The following is a 21,632-nucleotide window of genomic DNA, read 5'->3' on the forward strand; positions in this document are numbered from 1 at the left end:
AATCATTAATACAGAATGTTCTGACATCGAGGAGTACGTCAAAATTGTAATGTTTTCTTGATTGCAAAAAAGATTTTTTCATAAACATGGAGTCAGGTAATTGCATTAAAAGAGGGACGAAAGATACCAACGGGACAGTCAAACTCATAAATTTAAAACAAACTGACAACGCCATGGCTAAAAATGAAAAGACAATCAAACAACAGCACACACGACACAACATAGAAAACTAAAGAATAAACAACACGAACCCCACCAAAAAACTAGGGGTGATCTCAGGTTTATTAATATATTGCTCTTTTCGTCATGTTTGAAATTAATGAAGGAACTTTGAAATTGTATTTATATTCATGTAAGTTTTCTATGTCATTGTGCTAAATATAATAATTTTTTTCTTCTGACCATTTTTAGGATTATCAGCATGGACTGTTCCATTACATAAGGTACGACTGCAAAAGAATTACGTAGATATCATATCTACTATCAAACACGAAGCCATAGTAGATCATTTGATATCTAGTGAAGTATTCACCATAGATGACCAGCAAACAATAGAGGCTTGTCCAGCACAGACTGAAAAGAACAGGAAGTTGATGGATCGACTATTGCATTGTGGAGAGAAATGCTTTATAGAATTTCTAAATGCTTTACGTTCTGATGAGATTTATGCAGATCTTGCAAATCAGATAAAACAAACAGATGTAACCAGTATTGATATTGCTACTCTTAATGGCTGTTATTCACATATTTAGACAATATATAACTTATGACCCGAGTAGTTATTCCAATACAACCATGTAAGATGTATATGTACATGTATTAAGCTTCAAATGACAAAACACTCGACGCCCGTTGTCTGTTAACCACATGTATTACCAAAAGTCTCCATGACTTTAATTCCAATACAACCATGTAAGATAAATATGTACATGTATTAAGCTTCAAACACGCATCCAACATGGGTAATTATTATATGAACTCATTCTTCGTATGTTAATGCACCGTGCTAAAAGGAGGTAAACATGAGTTTATCTCATCACTTGACGCCCATTGTCTGTTAACTATTACCTCTGAAATTACTAGACCAAATTTAACCAAACGTTTATAAACCAAAATCATCATGAGTATCTAGTTTTAAAATTGTATCCACGCATGTCAAACAACATGGCTGACATAATGAAAATTGAACAAAGAGGTAAAATGCAAGTTTTTTTCTATTATTTTGAAAAAAAAAGGCATAAAAAGAAGACAGAAATTTTCGGAATCTTTAGATTAAACTACAGTCCATATAAGTTATTACAACAAGACTTATTTCTTCTCTTAAACGACGAGTTTTATCAATCTTTCTCTTTTGCCAATTGTGTTCAAAATCATAATACATGCAGAAAAAATTAAAACGCAAAAAGGACCGGCAAGTCCAGATCTACAAATATGACAAATGATCCCGAAATCGTCAGACGGCTCCTTATTTTACTTGTTGCTTTTTAACGACGATTTTCATTCATTTTTACGTTTTAAAAACTATGATAGATAGAAACTTAAATATGCAAATATTACATGCAAGACAATGTCTACAAAAAAATCAATGCCAGAAATCATTTCTTGGAGTTATTGTTCTATATTGACGATTTTTACTCATTTTTAGTGATTTGTTCATTATCTTACAGACTTAAGTATATAAATAGAGCAGTAGTTATATAATTATTGGCAAGACAAGTTATTCTAATAGGGTAACTAGCTGAAATCTACATGCGACGTCATACTAGAGGTTTTGCTATTTGGTTACGATTTTAAACTTCTTTTTTTACGTTTTTGCTTATCATCTTTAAAGTTATACCAAATAGATAAACATTTTAAATATTAGCAAACATGATCAGCAAGACACAATTGACAAGTCAAATTTTGTCAAAATTATTAGCAGACTCTTTAGAGGATTGAATGCCCTCAAATAAATAGTTGTTAAGGGTTTTTTGTGTGTTTTTTTTTTAACAAAACTAAAGAGAATAGTGTGAAATTATTAACCAAAAAAAATATATTAATATTATATATAAAAAAGATATTAAGCAAGTAATGACTAACAAATCAAAAAAGGTTCTTGTTCTAGTCTACAAGGTTGAATATTGTTCATTATCTTACCTCCTATAGATTTCCAGGAATATGATTGGTTAAAAGCGTCCGCGTGCAAACCGTGTATATTTGATATTAGGTTAGTAGGGAGGCGGGGCTTATCTCATACACGGTTAGTTGTGGAGTTACGTCCCTTTATATTCCATATTAGGTAAGAAGGGGCGGGGCTTATTTCATACACGGTTAGTAATGGTGTTATGTCCCTTTATAAAAACAAAACGGTACTGAGAAAAAAACTTAAAAGTTCCAACAGACGAAGACATTAATGATTAAGATTGAAATAAATTCATAAAACACATTTAAACCTTACAGGTCGTTATTGTTGGCATCTGTTTTTGTAGGATCAATGGAAGTATTTTCTTAATGCTAACAGTATTGAAGACTTGCTCATTTTGATAATTTCACACGTTAAGATAGTCGGTAAGATAAATTCGTTACATAGTGTGCTAGTGACGTAATACGGTATATATGGGGTCAGTAAATTTCATATGGGGATTTGAGCTTCGCTCTCATCCCATATGGAATTTACTGACCCCATATATACCGTATTAGGTCACTAGCACACTATGTAACTAATATTATTTAAGATGAAAATAGACCTAGTTGAGCGACAAAGGCTGTTTAGAGCCTCTTGTTTACTTTCATGCTGTTTCATAATTTGAGCTGTTCCTCAATTTAAGAAGGCATGTCGATGGATTTGATGCATCAAACATAATCCAACTTTACTGAACACTTTTCTTTTTTTAAAACGTCCTTATAACAGCAGTCGTTAATGTTCTGGTGTATTTAGAGAGCAATGGCCTAGTAAGAAGACAGTGGTTTGTCTTTGCTAATAGTTATCAAAGGTACCAGGCTTACAGTTTAATATGCTAGACGCACGTTTCGTCTTCATAAGACTCATCAGTGACGCTCATATCAAAATAGTTATAGAGCCAAACAAGTACAAAGTTGAATTGTGTGCAAATGTGCTATCTGCGTTTTTTATGATCTACTTAGAAATTTTTCTTTTAGGTCTTTTTTTGGGGAATATGACCGAATGGTAAATGTCAATGTAATCCACAACAACACCAAAATTGACTTCTGATCAGCACATGGAAGGTCGCTCGATTTATTTTCTCGCATTTCCCTACGGCTAAGTTTTGACCAACAGGGGATAAATAGTAAGCTATTGTCCCGTTTTTAACTCACGAAATACACCAAGTCTTCAGCGGCGACACAAAGTCTAAGTCACTTTCAAAAATGGGTAAAATCATAATTTCACGTAATTTTGTACAATTCCAATGAGCAAATTTTTTTCCCGGTTTTGTGAAAATTGTCCTTATCTTAAATTAGATTGAATTTTAGGGTGGAACATTTAAACTGAGATGAAGTTTAAAATACATTGAAATGAAAGCTATTTATAATCTCATATCTAACATGATCCCGTTTGATTTTTTTCTGTTATAGCTCATCTCTTCATGTCTCCATTATAAATTTCAACCAATGAAAATAAAACTGTCCATTTAAAAATGACAAATCACAATTAAATAAACCAAGTCTGAAATACTTAATGGAAAACATTTTAATAACCTTGGCCTAAATTTCATTTTGAATGTTGTAGTCAAATCTTAAACAACCCCTTCCAACTACAATCTCAAATAGCTGGGTTTACAATGATATTGTTTCCATTTTATTTGAATTTACTTATTGATGTTCGTGTGCTCATGCAGTCTTTAGTTTTCTATGCTATATTTTGTATACTGTTGTTTGTCTTTTAGTCTTTTTTTCGCTTTTGTCATGGCGTTGTCAGTTTAATGTGAGATTGAAATTCAATCTGGTATCTTTCGCCTCTCTTTGATACCGTCAATGTCAGCTCTACTCAAACAAACTCCATTATTTTGTACATTTTGTACATGTAGTTGACCTGATGTTGCTGTTATATTTTTTGTTATATATTTGCTATTGCGTAGTGACTGTTTTCACTATTTTTTGTTAGTTTTTAGTCCATTTTCTGTACATGTAGGTGACCTAATGTTGCTGTAACTTTTTTTTTATATTTGCTATTGCGTAGTCACTGTTTTGTTATGTCATAGAATATGAAATTGACAATGTGTTCCTTAATATGATACTGTGGCAATAAGTTGTGAGACATTCAAATAAAATATATAGCTTTTCATGAGAATATATAAAAAATATTACATATTTCACACATATATAGCTTTAATAACAAAAAACACTTGGCGTGTAAATATGCAACAATAAATGATTTCTAAACTAGTCATGCTATTGTGTTTTCAATAGGTCCACAGGAAAAAATAGTTTTTGACATTTTGATTGCAGTCCACTTACCTTTTATAAGAAGATGTGGTATGAGTGCCAATGAGAAAACTCTCCATCCAAGTCACAATTTATAAAAAAGAACTCATCACAGATACTAGGATTAAATTTTGTATTTACGCCAGACGCGCGTTTCGTCTACAAAAGACCCATCAGTGACGCTCGAATCTTAAAAAGTTAAAAAAGCCAATTAAAGTACGACGTTGAGGTGATTGAGAACCAAAATTCCTAAAAGTTTTGCCAAATACAGAAAAGGTAATCTATTCCTGAGGTAGAAAAGCCTTAGTATTTCAAAAATTCAAAAGTTTAGTAAACAGTTAATTTATAAATATGACCATATCAATAATAATTCATGTCAGCACAAAAGTAATTCATAGGTCAAAGTACGGTCTTCAACACGGCGTCTTGGCTCACACCGAACAGTAGCTATAAAGGGCCCCAAAAATTACTAGTGTTAAACCATTCAAACGGGAAAACCATCTATATAAAAAACGAGAAACGAGAAACGCATGAAATAAACCTCAAAGTGACAAACAATGTAAAGGATAAAAAGATACCAGCTTACAAAAAGTTCTTAAAGGCAACATATAACAATTCTTAATGAATTAATACAGGACTTCAAACCTTCTATAGTCCCATAAAAAGGAATGAAACAAAAGACAAACGTCATGTAGCAGAAAGTATACATAAGACTTATCCTTAAACATCATCAACATTGATATATTTTTGATACATCACTCAATTCCATATAAATGATATATACTATGAAGAGTTTGGTGATGAACGAACAGGCATTAGGTCATAAATAGCATTCAATACCGATTTATTGACAGACATTTTGTTCATGAAAGAATTGTCAGATCTTTGATTGTCTCTAAGGTAAAAATAAAATAACAAAAATACCGAACTCCGAGGAAAATTCCAAACGGAAATTTCCTGATTAAATGGCAAAATCAAATGTTCAAACACATAAAACAAATGGATAACAGTTGTCAAATTTCTGACTTGGTCAAGGCATTTCCTTAGGTAGATTAAACCTGGTTGTATAGCTAGCTAAACGTCTCACTTATATGTCAGTCGCATACATTTTTTTCATTCATTTATTCATATTTGTTTTAGATTCAGATCTATTAATATATCGCCTTAACATGTTGGTGTTTGTCTATCATTGATAACCATCTAATGACCCCTTTAACTTTATTTTCGAAAATTTAGTGTGCTACTGTCAAATACTATGTATCCCACGTCTCCTCTAGTTCATGCACAGCAATCAATACCAGCAGAGACTAAACATAGAGAAAAGTACTATTCATCTTAATGAAGACTTACTATGTTTTATGCGTCCAATAGAAAAATAAGGAGATATAGTATGATTGCTAATAAGACTACTATCAAAAGAGTTAAAATAAAGTAGATGTAAGAAATTATAGGCAACTGTACAGCCGTCAACAATGAGATAAACCAAGGATTTGTATAGTAAGATACAAATCCTTGGATAAACCAATGTTGTATAGTCGGTTATAAAAGCCTCCGACGTGAAAACGAGAACACTAACGGCCTGATTTATTTAAAAAAAACAATTTACAAAAATCAAAGCTTACAGGCATGAATCAACGACAATCACTTAACTACATGCTACTGACTTAGGACAGACACATAAATGATGCGGCGGATTTTAATATGTTTGTGAACTTTCAATCTTTTCCCTAACTTGTTACAGTGATGTAACCAATTCGCTTATTGGTCTCAAATGCGACTTTCTTTGTCCATCAACGACAACAGACAATTGGACTTTTCTAACTTTAGAATCGTCACTTTGGAATACTTTGTCAATACTGCCAATTGGCCAATGACTTCCGCATGAGAATGACATCTCTTTCAGAAGAGTCATCTCTACCAGATTTCTATTTCATACGAGTTTAAAGACTGTCAATGTATATATAAACAAGAATGTGTCCATAGTACACGAATGCTCCACTCGCACTATCATTTTCTATGTTCAGTGGACCGTGAAATTGGGGTAAAAACTTTAATTTGGAATTAAAATTAGAAAGATCATATCATAGGGAACATGTGTACTAAGTTTCAAGTTGATGTAACTTTAACTTCATCAAAAACTACCTTGACCAAAAACTTTAACCTGAACTTCGCACTATCATTTTCTATATTCAGAGGACCATGACATTGGGGTCAAAAGTATAATTTGGCAGTAGAATTAGAAAGATAATATCATGGGGAACATGTGTACTAAGTTTCAAGTTCATTGGACTTCAACTTCTTCAAAAACTACCTTGACCAAAAACTTAAACCTGAAGCGGACGGACGAACGGACGCACAGACGGACGGACGAACGGTACGACGGACGAACGGAGGCACAGACCAGAAAACATATTGCCCCTCTACTATCGTAGGTGGGGCATAAAAAGAATATGTGGTATGATTGCCAATGAGACAATTCTTCACAAGAGACCAAATGACAAAAAATAACAAATATAGGTCACCGTACGGCCTTCAACAATGAGCGAAACCCATACCGCATAGTCAGCTATAAAAGGCCCCGAAATGACAAATGTAAAACAATTAAACGAGAAAACTAACGGCATAATTATTGTACAATATATTGAACGAAAAACACATATGTAACACAGAGACAACGACAACCACTGAATTGCAGGATCCTGACTTGGGACAGGCACAATATACTCAGTTTGCCAACGGGACCAGAATAGATCGGCTAGATACTGAACAAGTCTCCTCTGGCTACGCATCGCATCCTTTGTTCCGAATTCGACTTGTCCAAGAGATCCACACGACAACGCAGATTTCTGAGTTAATAGAAGAGACAGCCAAAGAACTGACGGGTTTTCGGGGTCGCTAGAAACTGGAACCAATGGCCTCGAATTGACCATAGCACAAACTCCGCGCATTAGTGTAGAAGGTACTTCAAACGTTAAATCCTTGATTTTATTTTGCAATAACATTGCATCCAGAATACGTCTGCATGACCCTAGCATGCGCTCCTATACTTCACCAAAATCTGATTCGTGAGGCGGGTTGAAAATCCAAGCGATGTCATTGTCTGATACATACTGTTTCATCGTAGTATTTTAGACGAATTAAAATTCAACATTACGTTCCTTTGCGGCTCTTTTAAAATTATTACCACGGCCTGATCTCAATTGATGTATGGGTCTATGTACGGCAATAAATCTACGCAATGCGTTAAAAAAGGAAGCACTACTTAATTCCTCGATAAGTTCCACATGTATCGCACGAGATTCCAAACATGTCAATACTAGACCCTAACGTTATATTTGTTATTCTCGTGGAATTTTGTCTGTTGCTTGGTCCGTTTCTGTGTGTGTTACATTGTAGTGTTGTGTCGTTGTTCTCCTCTTATGTTTAATGCGTTTCCCACAGTTTTAGTTTTTTACCCCGATTTTGTTTTTGTCCATGGATTTATGAGTTTGAACATCGGTCTACTACTGTTGCCTTTATTTATTTGAAGAACTTTCTGCGTTTGTTTGACGGACGATAACTTGACATGAACTAAAACCATCTAAGTCTACATACGTGAAAGGTGCATCAACTTGTAACCTATCAGCAGGCAGGTCTGCCATTTAAGTCTTACCTACTTTTCCTTGTTATGTCCTGCAAACTACGCAACTATTGACAAAACTTCTGACTTTTCGCTTAACGCCTAACGTGCATGAACCAGCGAAAGATATCGCGCCTTCAGTCATTGTTCTGCTCTGATTTTGACTTTTTGCATGATAATGTTTAATGGGACGATTTGTCACATGATGGTTTACTGGTACAATATACGGATGTATGTCTATTGGCAAATATGCTGTGTTACGACCCTTCTTAATAGATATAGGAAGATGTGGTATGAGTGCCAATGAGACAGCTCTCCATCCAAATAACAATTTAGAAAAGTAAACCATTATAGTTCAATGTATTAATGTTTATATGTCCAATACGACCTCCTACGCGCAAGATACCAATGTCATCTAAGATTGGGTTGAACGATATCATTGTATTACTATCATTTTACCTATAGCAGCACAATTATTGTTCCGTCATTGGTTTTGGAATCGAGTGATTTTAGAATTCCTTATAAGGGTTTATCAAGAAAATCACTTCGGACAACGCAAAATTATATCGTCTTGTCTTATGATACAAATGGACCTCAATGCTTTCAATTTACATTAAACAGTTAAAAGAATGCATGTTTTCTGCTGAACCTTCCTAAGCCCCTGAAATCATCCTCCCCCAGTTTTTGGTGAGGTCAGTGTTACTCAGTCTTTAGTTTTCTGTGTTTTTTTACTCTTGTTTGTCTGTTGGTCTTTCTTTTTTTAGCCATGGCGTTGTCACTTTATGTTCGACGTATGAGTTTAAATGTCCGACTGATATCTTTAAACTCTCTTTTGCTTCTCCCATGAATACTAATATAACCGACATGTACTGTTAGTATAAGCATTCTGACAGCTTATGCCTTGTTTTAAAAAGTTTAAAACGTACATTCATATTTTTTAAATCACTCATAACAAATGCATAAGTGAGCTATTGCTAATATTTCTTAAAATCTTAAAAGACCGTTTTAAGATTTGCCTTTACAAACATATTAGTGATAATTTGAATGTTTGTTACTTGGTAGACGTGTCTGCAAATAAAATGTTAGCCCATATAGTATCTTTCACCTACATAGTAAGGAATTCATAAAGATACATTATGTAGCTTATTTGGGCGAAAATCGTTACTATACAAAAGAGGGACGAAAGATACCAAAGGGACAGTCAAACTCATAAATCTAAAACAAACTAACAAAGCCATGGCTAAAAATGAAAAAGACAAACAGAAAAACAATAGTACACATGACACAATATAGAACACTAAAGAATAAGGGCCTTTTTCAAAAAATGTGGATTTTCTTGTACAATCAATATTTCTAAAAAAGTGTAAATATTTTTATCCAATTTTTAGATACACCATTTAGTTTTTGGTGTGTGTAACAAGTTCCAGCAAATTCAATATGAAATTTAGCTACAGAAATTGCTTCCAGTGGGTTTCAAAGGGTCCAAAAACCCCAAAATTGCTTGTACGAAATTGAAAAACTAGTCTTTTTTAAATGCTGGTTTTAATACCCAGCGGAAATTATTATTTTTCTTTTGTTATTATAAATATATAGGTATCACTGCAGGTATGTATACACAAATACAGGGAATTATTAGATTTTATTAGCATTTTTTTTTACTTTTCATTTCGTACTTTAAAAAATGTCAACTACATAACACACATGAAATAATGTTGCCAATAAACAACTGATTATATCCCTTGTAACTAAGGAAGTGTTCTCTACTTACTCTTCATCCTCTGATGACGTGCTTAAAGTTACAGGATGACATCATTGATTCATTTCATTATAGATTAGTTTTGGTGAGTACAAATTACTCCGTAATTTTATTCTATGTCAACTTTGTAACGGCAAAAACATTGATAAATTTTGGCATAAATATTTTTTTTTACATAAATCATTCAAAGTCTATAATACTGACTCTAATTCAATAAAAACCATTTATCTGGAAGTATTAGGGTCAAGAAAAACATCCAAAAACCACAAATAGGTCAACTACATAACGGTCAACTACATAACGCAGTGAATCGTTATGTAGTTGACAAAAAGCGTTATGTAGTTGACAATGCTGAATTAAATTCACTTTAAAATATGTTTCTAAAAAGTGTTATTTTAACCATGTTAACTGTTTTGAAAAAAGTGTGATGATTTTTATGGAAATATATATCAAGCAAAATGTAAATATTATTAAAAAAAAAATTAGGGACTGAAACTAAATCCGTTATGTAGTTGACATATGTCACATACTTGTTTCTATGTTATTTTTTAAAATATTTTTGTAGTAGCATTTAAGATTGCATATTTTTATTTCAGGTTGTATTGTTGTTAAACTATTCAATTTCATATATTAAAGTTGAAAATTGAATATTTTTTTTATTGTTATTTCACAACTGAAATATCCACATTTTTTGAAAATGACCCATAAACAACACGAATCCCACCAAAAACTAAGGATGATCTCAGGTGCTCCGGAAGGGTAAGCAGATCCTGCTCCACATGTGGCACCCGCCGTGTTGCTTATGTGATTACAAATCCGGTAAATAGTCTAATTCGGTAGGTCACATTCATGAAAGGGAAGGCGATTGTAGTTACGACGTAAGGAACATATCTGATATCATTTGTGAAACGGTTATTCCATAACGGCCAACCAACTCGTGATGGCGTCCGTAAAATTTACGAAGGGATGATTTCAACTTCACCATTTGGAACTCTTGGTTTAATAGCGTCCTTGTGATCAGTAACCCTCTATCAAGAAAATCATGATAGGAAATGCAAGCACGGGAATATCGTATCAATTGGGAGATATATACCCTATATTTCCTTACTATATGTTGTAACACCTTTCGAAAGCTTATTTAGTTGTAATATATAATATGATTATATTTATAATGAATCGAAAACGTTCATCCTTTATTTATTATTTTTTATTATAAGATAAGAAGATGTGGTATGTTTGCTAATGAGACAACTATCCACTAGAGTTCAAATGACATGGGTGACAGCTATTATTTGTTGTCTGGCAATATCTGATATTCCGGTCACTGTATTACACACAGGCACTGTGAGTTGATACAGTTCTTAACACTCCCAGTGTTACAGTCTAAGGTTGAGCATTCATTGACACTGCCACATGCTACAATTGGACAATTTTGTTTAATTAAAGAAGCAATAATAAGTTAACCTTTTATTTCATTTTTCGAAAATTTAATGAAGCAATGTTTAGAAACAATTTTTTTTCCTTTTCAAAGAAAACATTATGGCCGCTCAGAAGTTGTTTTTTGAGGCATAGCAATTTTATGTTGGTATGCATCGTCAACTTGATCAGACTGATGCAACTATAATAATGATGAATTTTGCATATGTTACATGAATCATTATCAGAAAATATACAACAATTTTCAATTTCTAGCTATTTACATTGAATTCCTGGCTATGATTATAGTCTCTACCTTGGTTATGTACACAAATGCACTTTGATTGAAGACACGTTCCTATTCCACCATTGGTACAAATGTTTGAAACACAATCAAAAAGTCCGGTACATACTGAAATTATATATATATCGGAAGTTATCATTTATTCAATATGTTTGAATCAACATATAACAACAAATAATGCATGGAAAATGTTTATCTTAGTAGTAACATACCATCTGGCCACTCGTATGACGTGTTCATATAGTTACATGGTTTATACAATACGATACAAACTTCATGAAGTATGTACATTGACACAAAAACTTCTCTATCAGAGTTACGGCATTTTGAAATTGACACTACGTCAGTTTTATGGTCAACATCTCAAAATCGTTGACCGATTCGGTATTGCTTTGTCGTAACTCACATGCAACATTGTTTAGCCGTCTTCCATCTTACATCATCAGAACATTCGTCCAACAGTAAATTTACCAATGCAATCTGTATGTAACAATTTTTTTCATTGGCTAAAAGTTGCCGTCAAATCCACAGTTGACCAGGCGTAACTAAGGAGGAATAACCATTTTGAAATTATTGAATCAACAAATGTTCGATTACCACTATTTATTCCTTAAATTTACCGACTTTGAACTCTTGTCTATACGTTGATTCACATAGTGAGTAACGCAAACATATAAGTAAAGGTTAACTCTGTACGAAGTCTGACTTATTTTGGGATTTCACATCATACAGCTTTAACCTGTAAAAGAGGGACAAAAAGGAGATCAGGTGATACCAGTAATAAACAATATCCGGTCTGAATATAAAGCAGACATTTCATTGGTGGTTTTATCACAAGACTGGCATTGCAGTGACCACATATCGTTTGCATCTCAGCATAAAGGTGCCGGTTAAGTCATTCAGATTTTGTTTGATAAATCAGGTAACAATAAAAAAAAATCTTACTGTAAAAGAGGGGCGAAAGATACCAAAGGGACAGTCAAACTCATAAATCTAAAACAAACTGACAACGACATGGCTAAAATGAAAAAGACAAACAAACAACAGCACACACGACACAACATAGAAAACTAAAGAATAAACAAAACGAACCCCACCAAAAAACTAGGGGTGATTTCGGGTGCTCCGGAAGGGTTAGCAGTTCCTACTCCACATGTGTAATTGGGCATTTGTATTTGTCTGAGATATATAGACAACTTGATGTTGGAAACGAATATAAAGTTTACCGTTTTACAAGCATTTTAATATAAAACGGTTGGTGACGTTGACTTTTTTCATTGTTCCATATTTCTTTTTGCTAGGTATTTTTGGAGCTACTAATTTCCAATGTTCTAATACAATTTAGTTCAACCTCAAAATGATTATTTTACTTTGAATTGCATACATAGCAACTCTGTATATCGACTGAATACCCTTTTTGCTTCATGGAAGAGGTTTATGTTATCTAAAAGAGGGACGAAAGATACCAAAGGGACAGTCAAACTCATAAATCTAAAACAAACTGACAACGTAATGGCTAAAATGAAAAAGACAAACAAACAACAGCACACACGACACAACATAGAAAACTAAAGAATAAACAACACGAACCCCCAAAAAACTAGGGGTGATCTCAGGTGCTCCGGAAGGGTAAATGACATGATTGATAAAATGTAGTCTCCTTTTTGGTTAACTTCTAAATATTTTCAAAGGCAAACAGTTGTTCTAACCCTAACCCGTGTTAAAATGTCTTTATATAGATATGGATTATATTCTGTTTTTTTTTCAAGTAATAACCTTCAAAATATTAGGAGCATAAGAAATTGCATTAAATTTATCCGGTATTATTAGAATAACACATATAAAGAGAATGAAACTGGAAAAATATCAGGAAAACGAAAAAGAATTGAGAAATTACACAGGTATATTTATTATCGTCGTATGTACATAGGTTAGCGTTATATGCATTTTATCCTCAGTAATATCGTTAACCGCCAAGAACCTCTATTCACACACAAAAACTTAAAAAATCATAATAGGCAAATGGTCGTATAAAAGTGACAGAAGAAAAATTAACCAAACATAAACGAGGGTAATGGCTAACGAGTTGACAAGCACATGTGATTTGTTTTATCAATTCATCTTACCATTGGAAGTGTTTTCAACACAACTACAGCTCCCATACAAACATTGTACAGTGATGTTAGCTGTACATTTAGTTATATTACAGTCCGTATCCTTGCTGCAAAACTCTTTGCTTGTCACCATGCATATGCCTAAGATAAATAATATTGATTGATAGATAAGTTGTGTGATGTTTAACGCCGCTTCAGATCTTTTGCATTAGTTCGTGGTGGTCGGTTTTTTGTATTGGTTGAGGGAGCCTCAAAGTAGAATGACCAGGACAATTTAACGTTTAAATTTCTTTCGCCGGATATAAACCTTTTTGCATCGCTTTAGTATGAAATAAAATAATTAAAATTTGCATTATTTGGAATTATATTTGGTTTGTGAGTTAACAACCCATATTACTTAAACGCCAATAACAGATTAAAAAAATATATATGAATAAAATCATTAACAAGTTTTAGATATAATAATTTCAGATATATATAATATATATATATAATGTCTACGTTACCCATAAAAGCACACAACTGAATGATCATGAATTTCATTTTTCTAGTGTAGTGCAATGCAGTAAACAATGTGTGAAGGATTGATTCTAGCTTTATATTTATAGAATAATGTTAACCTTAACAAAGATAATATGTGGAACGTTCCCAAAGACACTTACGATACGATTTATCTCGTCTCACGAAGGAAGCGAACAGTTGACAATGTAGAACGAGAAACATAATACATGTAGGGACATCCAAACGTCCTAACAGAAAACATAACGCACACAACTGTATAATTTGCTGTGTAGAAAGGAAATCAAGTTAAATGTTAGAATTGAAATTAATTTGTTTAACGTTGGTCTGATTTTTAATTCTATCCTATAAAAACAAATTCAGCACTATATAGGCAATTGTTCGCCGGGTGTAGTAAATTATGTCATGTATATGTTGGCATGAAAACAAAAAAAAAATCGGTCCGGCAAAACATATTGTGTCTAGATCGACCGTCATAGGTACACTTAACCAAAAATTATTTGAAAAACAAAGAGAATGATGTGTAAATATTTGGATACCTGAGACGCTTTGTGACGAAAACTTACCTTAAAATAATGGGTCTATATCATGTCAGTCTTTTTTGTGCTGTCTCGTCATTATATCTATCTTAAACAGATTATGTATAGGCAATGCAGTTGAACTTCAACTAAATAAGGGCACAGACTAAAGTAAAATAACAATTATATTAAATTGTAAGGAAATTAGAAACGGGACATCACTTCACAAATGGCAAGATCAAAAGCTCAAAACATCAAACGGATAAAAACAACTGTCATAATTCGATAGAACACCCGAGTAAACAAACTTACTGTCTAAAGTTGTATCTCAAATATAACGCAAGGCATGTTTTGAGGTTTTTTATTTGCAATTTGTCATCAATATCATGCATCATAGGTATACGTATTAAACCATTTAACATTAATATCAAATGAGGAAAACACATTCTTCGGCAATTGAAACAAAGCTATTCCCGTTTCAAATTTGTTTTTAAAAAATCTAAACACTTTTCCGAAAGACGAAATTTGAGAAAAACTATATTGCCTAACAGGATTTTGTGAGGTAGACGACATTGACCTTAAAACGATCGCATTGACTTGTTTGCTCCAAAAGTAGGTAGATCGGACATATTTTGACTTTATTTAATGACTTTTTTAGTTTGGGATTTATTGTAATTAGTATGTTCCTAAAGAGACTGAAAACTGTTGTTTTTTGTAAGATGAATAATAATTTACCTTGCGTAAAGTGTATTTCGGCATTTCTCTCCGAAAAAAATGACTTGCTGATTGGAACATGTGGAATAAAACGTCTTATTTGTAAACTTTTTCTGTTTTTCTCCGCAATTGGCCATTAAAAAATAATCTATCAACTGTGTATTTGGAAAAAATTGTAAAAATAGGAGAATTGGCAATTCTTACCTTTCATACCTATACTTTCATTGATAAAACATAACATGGACTAAACCAGTGTCCAGTTTGAAGGTCATTTTAGTTACTGTCACATTCATGCACGTTCTGATTTAATCAATAGTCATGTATGAAAAGCAAAAACAGTTTGAAGGTAAACTAATCATAACTTAATTCAATCAAATTGCGTAATATTCAATAACAATGACCGGTCCACATCATAGTTAGTAATAGGGGTAAACTGGGTAGGGAGAAAATGTAAGGTATTCATAGTTTATTGTTTTGCAATAACGAATAAAAATTTGTCAACCAAAAGTTTTGCTATAATTTCATAAACATGTCGTTCTGTATTGGTACAGTTTTTGGTTCCTTCATTTGTGTATTTAAGGCTACACAAAGTTTGGGCTTCATAAGTCCACATAATTATTGACTTTATGCAGAAAATTCGTCCTTTTAAAACATAAAATGTTCCCAAAACAATACGTTACTACAAAGTAAAATCATTTCTCAAAACACTACAAAAACTTCATTTCGATTGGTATAAAAGTATTGTCATAAAGTGCGTAGTTTTGGAACTGGATTTTGAATTTGTTTTTGTTCAATGTTTTATACACCAGTGTTTAAATGAAATGATTTGAGAGGCAATGTTTCAAATTGCATAACATACGATCCTGCGCTTCTTACTAATGGTCATTTTCAAAACCAGAACTCATTATGAGGGCTCGTTTGACATAATTTTAATTGAACCGAACGACAAGTAAACGAACTTGCCAGAAAAGTTATTTGCGATACCAATAGTTTCATACATTTGTTTCGTGGGAAACAAGTTTTTTTTTTATCTCAAGATTTCAAAATGTCAATCTCACAAAATGTGTTCTTTTTAATTAAAACAACAAATGAAACGATTATAAATGTGTAACATGTGAAGTTGAATCTGCATACCCTTCCGGAGCACCTGAGATCACCCCAGTATTTGTTGGGGTTCGTGTTGCTCAGTCGTTAGTTTTCTATGTTGTGTTTTGTGTACTATTGTTTGTATGTTGGTCTTTTTCTTTTTTAGCCATGGCGTGCTCAGTTCATTTTCGACTTGTGATTTTAAATGTCCCCTTGGTATCCTTCGCCTCTCTTTTGTAAAAGGATGAATAACAGGGAATTGATAACCAGTTTATAACTATGCCGTACATTCCATGTTACATATTGTTCTAGTCCCCCATTCCAACTCATCAAAGATTCCAGACCAATAGCTTAACAAGAGTTCCGTTTATGTTAGGCTCACTGGAGGTCAATCAAATGCTATCAAGTAACTTGAAATTTACCATTATGTACTTCAGAAGCAGTGTTAACAGATATCATTGAACATGAAGTCACTGTTGTCTTTTAACGAATTGTGGCATACATCATTTTGCAGTATACTGGTAAAGATGAAACCCTAGAAATCTCAACAGAGGAGAACACGAATACGCAGATTCAGTTTGATTTATCACGAATTTAAATCGTTCTTATAAAGAAGACAATTTAAACTACCGGTGACCAATAAAGTAAATTGTCCCGGTAACACATTTCCCTCTTGAAAATTTTTTGCTCATTTTAGAAGTAGTATTGTCAAAAAAGACGTAGCTGTTTATTATCTTTCCGTTGAACACATTTTGAACGTACTATCCAATGTATGTATTGCCTTTTTAATCTATTGTTTAAATGTATGTTTGTCTTACTGGTAGAAACACCGAGTAGTTTTTTTATTGTGTGTTAAACTTTAAGACATATGTTCAAGAATGAAAATTAGGAAGATTTGTGTGCACGTTAAACTGAATGTAACCTCTCTTATCTTGTGTTAGTACCAAGTTATTCTATTTCAACAGTCTTTTGTTCGAGGCTCCTTTCTTTCTTAGTTTGTTTGTTGTTGTCTTTCTACGGTAGAGTCGGGTATCGGTGGTTCAAATGTGAACTGTTGTTCTGTCCAATATGCTTCAGTCAATATATCAAACGTTCAAAAATACTGTTTTTATTATAACTTTGTGGTAAAAGATATTATTATTATATAACTTCACCTGGTAACAGAACGCATCTGCTCATCCTCCTGATCTCCTGAATTCATCCCAGTTTTTGATTGGGGTTTGTGTTGATCAGTATTTAGTTTTCTGTGTAGTGTTGTTTTTACATATTCCTCCTTTTGTTGTATTTGTTATTTTTGCCAATGTGTCAAAAGGATATGTGGTATCCATCCATGACATAAAATCAGTGAATGCACAGCATAAAATAAGACTTGTTTTCTTGTTCTTCATCTCAAAGTCACAGTTAGAGCCTTCACAACGAAGCAAAAATTCGAACCTCACTTCAATTTTAAGACGCCCTTCTAGCTTGACTGGAATTCTTTGCTAAATGAGTTGGATAGACTTTGTTAGATGTTACACCACCAAATCGGGCCCAGTCAAAAACGAACATACTGGAAACTAATACATATTATCTAAAACAATTAGTTCGGATGCATAGATGTAAATATCAAACTATGTAGAAACTATTATAGTAATTGAGGTAAATGAAAGGTGAAGCACTGGTGGTCCCTGTATAACACATATGGACTGATAATTATGAATATTACAAAATGTATGAATAAATTCTAAAATTGAGGGCATATATTACCTGTTTATCATACATGACGTATTTGGTTTAGTGTACCTAAATTCCTGGTAACCAGTAAGAAATAATGTGTAAATAATGGTATATTGATCCCGCTGCAATCCCCCCCCCCAAAAAAAAAGGGTTTGAAAGGGAAACATTTAACGTGGATAGTAATGGGGAATACAAATGTGTGGCGTGTGTCTGATGAAAATTGTATAACACAAAGTCAATTAGACTTGAAAAACTCAAAATAACACCAAACATTCATTATTCAAGGGAAGGACTCTATTTGACCCTGCTGATAAATCGTTTTGTGAATTTTCAAACTTAGTGTTTAAAAATTTCTGACATGCACCAATTCCAAAAGAGGGACGAAAGATACCAAAGGGACAGTCAAACTCATAAATCTAAACAAACTGACAACGCCATGGCTAATAAAGGGCTGTGCTTTAGCGCATGATAAGCCCGTTGCTCTTTTAACTTGTCTTTTTTGCTTTAAATGAATTTATATGATCAACTAGAAATATATATACAAATCAAAAGGGATGTTACATTAATATATTCACCAAAGTTTCATAAAATCCCCCATTTTTAAGTATAAAAATTCATTACTTAAGAAAACGTAAAATCTAAAATTTATAAAAATGGAAAGGGAGCTTATGTCAATAGATATAAACAATTTATCAAAGTTGCATAAAATTTTGTGAAAGTGTTAGTTATTGTCCCAAAATTGGAAAATCCCCCCTTTTTTAAGCATAAAAATTCATAACACGGAAATGTAAAATCTGAAATTTATAAAAAATTGAAAGGGAGCTTACATCAATAGATATAAACAATTCACCAAAGTTTCATGGACATTGGTGAAAGCCTTTTTGAGTTATTGTCCAAAGTGTTGAAAATCACCCTTTTTTTTATGAATAAAGCCCCATAAATCCAAAACTTAAAATCTGAAATTTATAAAAATTGAAAGGGAGCTTACATCAATAGATATAAACAATTCACCAAAGTTTCATGGACATTGGTGAAAGCCTTTTTGAGTTATTGTCCGAAGTGTAGAAAATCCCCCTTTTTTTATGAATAAAGCCCCATAAATCCAAAACTTAAAATCTGAAATTTATAAAAATTGAAAGGGAGCTTACATCAATAGATATAAACAATTCACCAAAGTTTCATGGACATTGATAAAGCCTTTTGGAGTTCTTGTCCGAAGTGTTGAAAATCCCCCTTTTTTTATGAATAAAGCCCCATTAATCCAAAACTTAAAATCTGAAATTTATAAAAATTGAAAGGGAGCTTACATCAATAGATATAAACAATTCACCAAAGTTTCATGGACATTGGTGAAAGCCTTTTTGAGTTATTGTCCGAAGTGTTGAAAATCCCCCTTTTTTTATGAATAAAGCCCCATAAATCCAAAACTTAAAATCTGAAATTTATAAAAATTGAAAGGGAGCTTACATCAATAGATATAAACAATTCACCAAAGTTTCATGGACATTGATAAAGCCTTTTGGAGTTCTTGTCCGAAGTGTTGAAAATCCCCCTTTTTTTATGAATAAAGCCCCATTAATCCAAAACTTAAAATCTGAAATTTATAAAAATTGAAAGGGAGCTTACATCAATAGATATAAACAATTCACCAAAGTTTCATGGACATTGGTGAAAGCCTTTTTGAGTTATTGTCCGAAGTGTTGAAAATCCCCCTTTTTTTATGAATAAAGCCCCATAAATCCAAAACTTAAAATCTGAAATTTATAAAAATTGAAAGGGAGCTTACATCAATAGATATAAACAATTCACCAAAGTTTCATGGACATTGATAAAGCCTTTTTGAGTTATTGTCCGAAGTGTTGAAAATCCCCCTTTTTTTATGAATAAAGCCCCATAAATCCAAAACTTAAAATCTGAAATTTATAAAAATTAAAAGGGAGCTTACATCAATAGATATAAACAATTAACCAAAGTTTCATGGACATTGGTGAAAGCCTTTTTGAGTTATTGTCCGAAGTGTTGAAAATCCCCCTTTTTTTTATGAATAAAGCCCCATAAATCCAAAACTTAAAATCTGAAATTTATAAATATTGAAAGGGAGCTTACATCAATAGATATAAACAATTCACCAAAGTTTCATGGACATTGGTGAAAGCCTTTTTGAGTTATTGTCCGAAGTGTTGAAAATCCCCCCTTTTTTATGAATAAAGCCCCATAAATCCAAAACTTAAAATCTGAAATTTAAAAAAAACGAAAGGGAGCTTACGTCAATAGATATAAACAATTCACTTAAGTTTCATGGAAATTGGTGAAAGTGTTTTTGAGTTATTGTCCGAAGTGTGGACGACGGACGGACAGACGGACGTCGGACGGACAGAGGTATACCATAATACGTCCCGTCTAAAAGACGACGGGCGTATAAAAATGAAAAAGAACAACAAACAACAGCACATATGACACAAAAGAGAAAACTAAAGAATAAACAACATGAACCCCATTCAAAAACTAGAGGTGATCTCAGGTGCTCCGGAAGGGTAAGCAGGTCCTGCTCCACATGTGGCACCCGTTTCCAATGATTGAGAAAGACTTGAAAAACAAAAACAAAAGATCTTTATTTAAAGGTTACTTGTACTTTTATTCTTATCATTTGTATTTCAAAACATCAAAACATGTAAATATGACCTTTTCAACTTTTGACAAATTGCACAACAAATGCAAAATTCAATTTCAAAATTTTCTGAGTTAGAAAAAAATATTTTTCAAAATGTCACTTGTAATAAGTGAAAATACATTAGGAAAATGCATACCTTAACATCAAATAATGTATCCAATTCTTACTGAACCTGTTGCAGCTTTATTCTAAAAACAGGAATTTACACTACAATGTCTTATTACCCAAAAATTTACATAAGATGGGTAGCTGATTGAGGTGCTCCTTTATTGCAGAAAGTTATGGAATACAAGTTACAAGGTAGAAGCAGAACAGTACCATGTCAGCATCAGAGGCGGTTTTAGTGGGGGGCCCGGGCCCCCCTTTTGGGGAGAAAAATTGGTTGCTTGTATAGGGAATCACTGAAGCGTGACTGGAGCTGGCCCCCTCTTAGGCAGTCAGGGGGCCCCTACTTATGAAAAGTTTTGGATCGGCCACTGAGCATGAATAGCTCAGCTGAACTGATCTTGTTTATTTTTTCTGAGAAGATTTTGTTTGAAATTCACTTAAAGTTTTATATTCTGAACCAATGTTATCACAGTTAATCAAGAACAGGTTTTGAAATCTGATACAAAAATGTATGCATCAGTCGAAATGTATGACATTTGGTAGAAATTAAACTGACACAATTCCAAACATTTTTTGGGGAAAAACTACCTTGTGTTATATGTGAAATAAATGGAGAATGTGTTCATGGGACACAGGTGATGCCCCCACTTGCATACAACGTTATAAAGG

The 21,632-nt window shown here is 33.0% G+C and overlaps 1 protein-coding gene and 1 long non-coding RNA gene across 2 annotated transcripts in view; one reads left to right on the forward strand and one right to left on the reverse strand.

Annotated features, from left to right (window-relative positions):
- Nucleotides 1–1,521, forward strand: part of LOC139503814 (uncharacterized) — a 30,487-nt gene extending 28,966 nt beyond the window's left edge. The window contains exon 14 of the mRNA XM_071293746.1: nt 412–1,521. Within this exon, the coding sequence (XP_071149847.1) occupies nt 412–752 (341 nt within the window). The 3' untranslated portion in view covers nt 753–1,521. The remainder of the gene's footprint in view (nt 1–411) is intronic.
- A 9,457-nt stretch (nt 1,522–10,978) lies between these two features.
- LOC139502787 (uncharacterized) lies at nt 10,979–14,251 on the reverse strand. The gene is made up of 4 exons (XR_011658938.1): nt 14,138–14,251; nt 13,644–13,772; nt 11,530–11,625; nt 10,979–11,213 (listed from the first exon to the last, which is right to left on the reverse strand). It is a non-coding gene; the product is annotated as an uncharacterized lncRNA (long non-coding RNA).
- Nucleotides 14,252–21,632: the final 7,381 nt, after the last annotated feature.

Source organism: Mytilus edulis, chromosome 14 (genome assembly GCF_963676685.1).
Source record: "Mytilus edulis chromosome 14, xbMytEdul2.2, whole genome shotgun sequence".
Lineage (NCBI taxonomy): Eukaryota > Metazoa > Mollusca > Bivalvia > Mytilida > Mytilidae > Mytilus > Mytilus edulis.